Below are 5,595 nucleotides of genomic sequence, written 5' to 3'. Positions count from 1 at the left end.
TTGTTTCCGTAACCCCAAAACCCCGATGCTCTTTGAAATATAGAAATCCGTTATATATGTTATTTTAAACTACGCGTTTAACTAATGGACAAACATAAATTGCAATGAATAAAGCTTTTGTTTAAATAAATCATATCAAAATCTGCTTTTTTCTACTTCAAACATAAAGGAAACATCCTCATGTCGAGTGTATTATGTTGGTGCGTTAAGTTTAAAACGGATAATGGAAGAATATCGTTTCCGGGATCTAGTGTATGACAAGTACTTAACTATCAGTTACTAGGTTTTATCTTGTCACAGCAGAAGCGTTTCACAAGTATGTGAATGTTGATGCGGTGTCGCTGCTCATGTCTTAGTAAAGACTTAAATACAGTTATTAGCACTATGGATAGTGTTTATAAATAATATTTGACATAATTTTCATGTTGACCTTTTACATTTTGAATAAACAAAAAATAACACTTTTGAGAAGACATGGCCTATGGAGGTTCATCAATGTATAAGGGATCTGACCTGATTCATGACTACAGTTGTTCCAAGTGTGAGGAAGATGACTTGAACACTGAAGCCCAGCACTTCTGTCCGCAATGTGAAAATTATTTATGTGACAAGTGTGTGACAAGGCATGGGAGCTATTACAAGAAGCATACAGTGTTTGGGCGTGGCGACATTCAGAAATGGGCCGGGTTCTTTATCGATAGATGTGACAAACACAGGGACAAGCTAAATGTCCATTGTGACGACCACCAGGAATTGTGTTGCAGTGTCTGTGTTACCCTCGACCACAGGTGAGAGTTTATAACCAGAATGTAACTGTTACCGAAGTAAAAAATCTAACCAAACTAGAAAGACACGGTTTTGTTTTTGCCATGCGTCTCTAAGTAGATGTGCTTGATTGATGAAAGTCTTCAGAATTACTACTAGATTTAATCGTTTTTGTTGTTGTGTTTTCACCGAAAGAAGGTATTTAGTATTCCCACTGTGTGGCCTTTACTATCGTTTATCAGATGTTATACTCAATGTTTAACGATTTTGAATAATTTTCATAAAAATGTAAACCTGCATGGGAAAGTTTCGTGAATAACATTTGTTCACTAGACTTAAAGGTTAATGTCTTATCTAGAAGTAAATTGGTTATCATCCCAACACATCTACATCGCCAACGCTCCTATGACATCTCTTGCTAAACAGTACTGATCTGAAAATAATTATGCAAACAAACAATACAACAATCTTTGTTATTACTCAATCGTCAAAGAGTCTAAATGTGAGAAAATTATAGATTTCATTGTTATATCAGACATTTTTTTCAACACATTACAATTAAGTAGGGAACATCCCTTTCCCAATGTTATTAATGGTATTTTACTTTCAAACATGTGCTTGAAAGATGACGAAAATATGGCGTTTTGTATCGCTTGCGATGCATTGTTTAAACATAGATATGGCGGCGCTAGTAATTACTTCTTGTAGAGTCCTCACACCTTGTATGCAGAATGATCATGGTCAACAGATGACTCCTATGAGTAATGGATATAATAGGTCTAAGTTCACCGTCGTGTTGACCGTTACTAAACACATAGCTTCCGATCAATAACATGGGGATAATTTGTTGTAGAGTCCTCACACATATAACGTTTATTTTTCACGATTATTCAGTTTTTTGGTTAATTGGTCAAAGTCAAAGTCTTGAGATTTACTTGAAAATCAAAATCCAGATCCTTTTATTCTCAATCACAGCGGAAATATTGATAATTTCTGTTAAGTTTGAGGTTAACAGGTTAATATTTTCTTGTCACGCTTCAATATGGTCCTTTGTCAAATTATTTTAAGCCATGTTGGTTCGTAAAAAAAACACAGGAGGTGGGGCTAGCATTTGTTTTATCACAGTACGGAAAACTTAGAAAATCTTCCGTTTAGAAACCGATCGCCAGCTATTAACTTTATTCCACTCAAATGTTCATTAGTTGGCTCCTTGTCAAAATCTTTTAAGTTTTTGTTTGTTCATTTAAATCATGGGAACAGGGGGCGGGACTAGGTTTTGACATATAACTCTATTCATTTTTTTATGAATATCTTACATACATCTTCAACTCTGAAACTGAAAATCCCATACCCAAGATATTTGGTATTTAGTCTCATGCAATCGCTCTTTATTGCGAATAAGGAAATTGTGTCCCTGCCATTAAAGCTAGCCCCAAACTAGAGGTCCCACGTTTTTTATATAATTTCATAGTATCATTTTCATTCTTTGAAACGCATGTCCAAAACCTTTGATATTAGATATGTAACTCAATTGTTCAAATATTGCTCAATTGTTTGCCCTTGGGGTCAAAGCTGGGCTCGCTCCTGTAGTTTCAAATTGTCTTGCCTAAATCTTCTTCTTTGAAACCGCCAATCTTTGATATTTGGTATGTAGTCTCGTGTAGAGGCCTTTTACAATTATTGTTTAATCCAATGTCCCTTATAATAACCAGCTACAAATGTATTGACTTCCCTAGAAAAAGTATTAATTTCCCTCAAATATAAAATTACTCAGCAAATACTAACAAATTGAGCACCAAAGAATTTCTTTAGCAGCCAATGACTTTCTTATCAACTACTTTCTTCCTTAGCAACCATCGACCTCCTTAGTAACCAATGACGACATGTGCAACCACGAAATCTTTTTATTTAAAACATAGATGTTGGTCATTTTAGTCAAGTGAGTGATATAAAGCCATTTGACCCTCTTTTTTATCATAGCCCTAATTTCATAATTTACCGTAAAGCACAACCTTGACTAGCCTTTATTAAAAAATCATTTTAGAAATGAGTTCATTTGTGTGTTACCAATGTATTATCATTGCGGTGCTCATTACTCATATGCGTATATATTTCAGGTTATGTAGCAAATTCAGTCACCTGGATGACCTAGCGAGGGGCTTCCTGAACACAGCAGATTTTAAGCTGCTGCCAGCAGCAGTTGACAATATTAGGAGTAAGCTCGATCAGCTCATGAATGCCGGGAAAAAAGACCAAATCTCACTGAAGGACTCTTACGAGAAAATCATTGCTGAAATCAAGGCTCACCGTAAAGAGATAAACATGATCTTAGACCAGATGGAGAAAAAGACTGTTCAACAGTTGGATAGTTTGATGAAAGATCTAGAGCAGTGTGCAAAAGATGATTTGGAAACATGTGCTAAAATGAATGATCAACTCAAGGACATGGTTGACAAACTAAATCAGATTACTTGCAATCAGAAGAAGACAAATTCTTACATTGGATTTAGAAAATGTCAAACTATGTTAAAGGAAGTAACTAGTGTGATGCAAGAAATACAGGGAAGGCCAAAGGAAGGGTTGAGGTTCAAATCTGATGAAAGTGTATTACCATTTCTCAGAAACAGCCTTGGCAACGTTGAGCAATCCATATTTAAAACAAAAGATGCCATTCATGTGCATAAAGCAAAATGGCAAAGTAACTATTCTGTTAAAATAAAGAAAGATGCAAACAATTGCTATATCTTAGGTATGTGTGCGTTGCCCAGTGGAGAGGTGATCATTGCTGACTTCAACAACAGAGTGATACTTTTGAACCAGCAGTACAACGTCATCGATCACCTTGATATGTCTTCTCTTCCTTATGACTTGTGTTATATTTATGGTAACGAGATTGCTGTAGCTGCTTACGATGCTGTAGCGGGTAATGCTGATGTTTTAAATGGAGTCCAATTCCTGACAGTGATTAAAGGGCAGCTTCAGGCAGTGAGAAATTTCAACACAGGCCATAGGTGCCGCTCCATTATATACCACCAGGGCCACCTGTATCTGGGTTCCAATGATGCCTTGTACTTGTACACCATGGATGGACACATGATAAACAAGATATATGAAGACAAGGCTGGTGGCAGAACAGTGTACAAGTGTGCTATTAGTCCTGACGGGGAGAGAATTTATGTTACAAATAACCGTGCGCATAATTTAGTTACTCTGGATAAATTTGGTAAAGTGCTATCTACTTTAAAAGATCCTGAATTACGCCAGCCTGCTGGACTATGTGTAAGCCCCAGTGGTCATGTATTTGTGTGTGGCTGTGATTCAAATACTGTGTTACAGGTAGATCGGGAAGGACAAAAGAAGTTGGCCACACTTGTCAGGGAGGTTGATGGCTTGTGTAAGCCTGTGTCAGTGTGGTTCAATCACACCTCCAGCCTCGTTGTCGGAAATAGTGGAAGTGACATTATCCTAGTGTTTAAGCTGTGTTAAGCTGCGAATCAGATTAAGGTATCATTATATTGTAGGTCTATGTAACGTATATCTGTAAGCTATATGTTATGACAGTAACAAGATGGCAAGTTCAGTTGTCAAGGCAGGTAGTTTTCAAGTGTGTGATTTTTGTTTTTGGTATTATGGAGTATATAAACGACTGGGAGACTGTTGGTGAGATGAAAGAAGGGGAAAAGGACCTCAAGTGGAATATAACTTCGAAACAGAAAATATTGCGGTCAATCGAAGGCTATAGACAGGATGACAAAAGGGAAATTCAAAACTAGATCGTTCAGATCGAGTACTTCGGCAAATGCTTTCGCAACTATGAAGACTAATGATAAACTCGTTGGAACTTTAAACTAGTGAACAAGCATTATGACAAAATAAGGGAAAATGAAAGTCATTTATTTATAGTTTGATAAGCTATATAAAAATACAACATTTAAATAATATCTTGTACAGTTTATTGTATAGAAATATTCTAATGTATCTATGTATATATATATATACAAATAAATCTGTGGTCACATACTATTTACACACTTGAATCAACTTACATTTTAATAATGTACAAGCACATAAACGGAGTGGTGATATAAATTACAACCAATAGAAGTAATACAAATGCATATATACAAAAATGAACCGAAATAAATGCATACAATAGATACAAATAAACGTATCTCACTTCTAACGCCCCTCTTATATGAAACACTGCATCCGCCCAAGAAATGGGTTAGGCGGTTTCTTTACAACTTCAAAGGGTACGTTCGTATGATGGGATTTTCCCTGTTGTGTCCATTGTATATTTCCACATGTTTTTATTAAGGTCAAACCAAATTAATGGACTGGTTTCTGTTACCCTGCCGACCCTATTTTTAAGACCTGACCCTATATTCGGAATCATTTTTGTTTTTTCCTAAATATTTTATCGGTGGCACTAATATTTATATAATGTTATACAGTTTACTTGTTGTGCATTTAAATTTGACAACTTTAAATTCAAAATGTATTTAAACAATATAACGATTTACAATAACTTTCCAAAGTAAACTGTTTTTCGTACCTATTTAGCAAGTACAAGGAACCACAACATAACGTTTGTTTGGACTTAAAGATATAAAGTGACAAGGAAAATGAAACGCTATGTACCGGAGGTGTTTTCACATTTCATCTTACATCTGTAAGCGTAAGGAAATTGTCTGTCATTGATATGTCATTGACACACAATTGCAATATTATCCTTATGAAGCACAGAGTTTGCATGAAATTTACTAATGCCGGGGATAAGCCTTTTGATACCACAGTTCGAGTTTCAAAACTTGTTATAACATTATAACT

General features: G+C 35.6%; 1 protein-coding gene across 1 annotated transcript; it reads left to right on the top strand.

Annotated features, from left to right (window-relative positions):
* Window positions 1–304: 304 nt before the first annotated feature.
* On the top strand, window positions 305–4,788 carry LOC128213348 (uncharacterized). Its single transcript, XM_052918956.1, has 2 exons — window positions 305–788; window positions 2,883–4,788. Exons 1-2 carry the CDS (start codon window positions 475–477, stop codon window positions 4,249–4,251), a joined length of 1,683 nt encoding a protein of 560 aa, XP_052774916.1. The 5' UTR covers window positions 305–474; the 3' UTR covers window positions 4,252–4,788.
* Window positions 4,789–5,595: the final 807 nt, after the last annotated feature.

The sequence above is a fragment of the Mya arenaria genome, chromosome 13 (genome assembly GCF_026914265.1).
Source record: "Mya arenaria isolate MELC-2E11 chromosome 13, ASM2691426v1".
Taxonomy (NCBI): Eukaryota; Metazoa; Mollusca; class Bivalvia; order Myida; family Myidae; genus Mya; species Mya arenaria.
The sequence above is the reverse complement of the archived record's forward strand: the minus strand, read 5'-3'. Positions and strand labels throughout refer to the sequence as shown.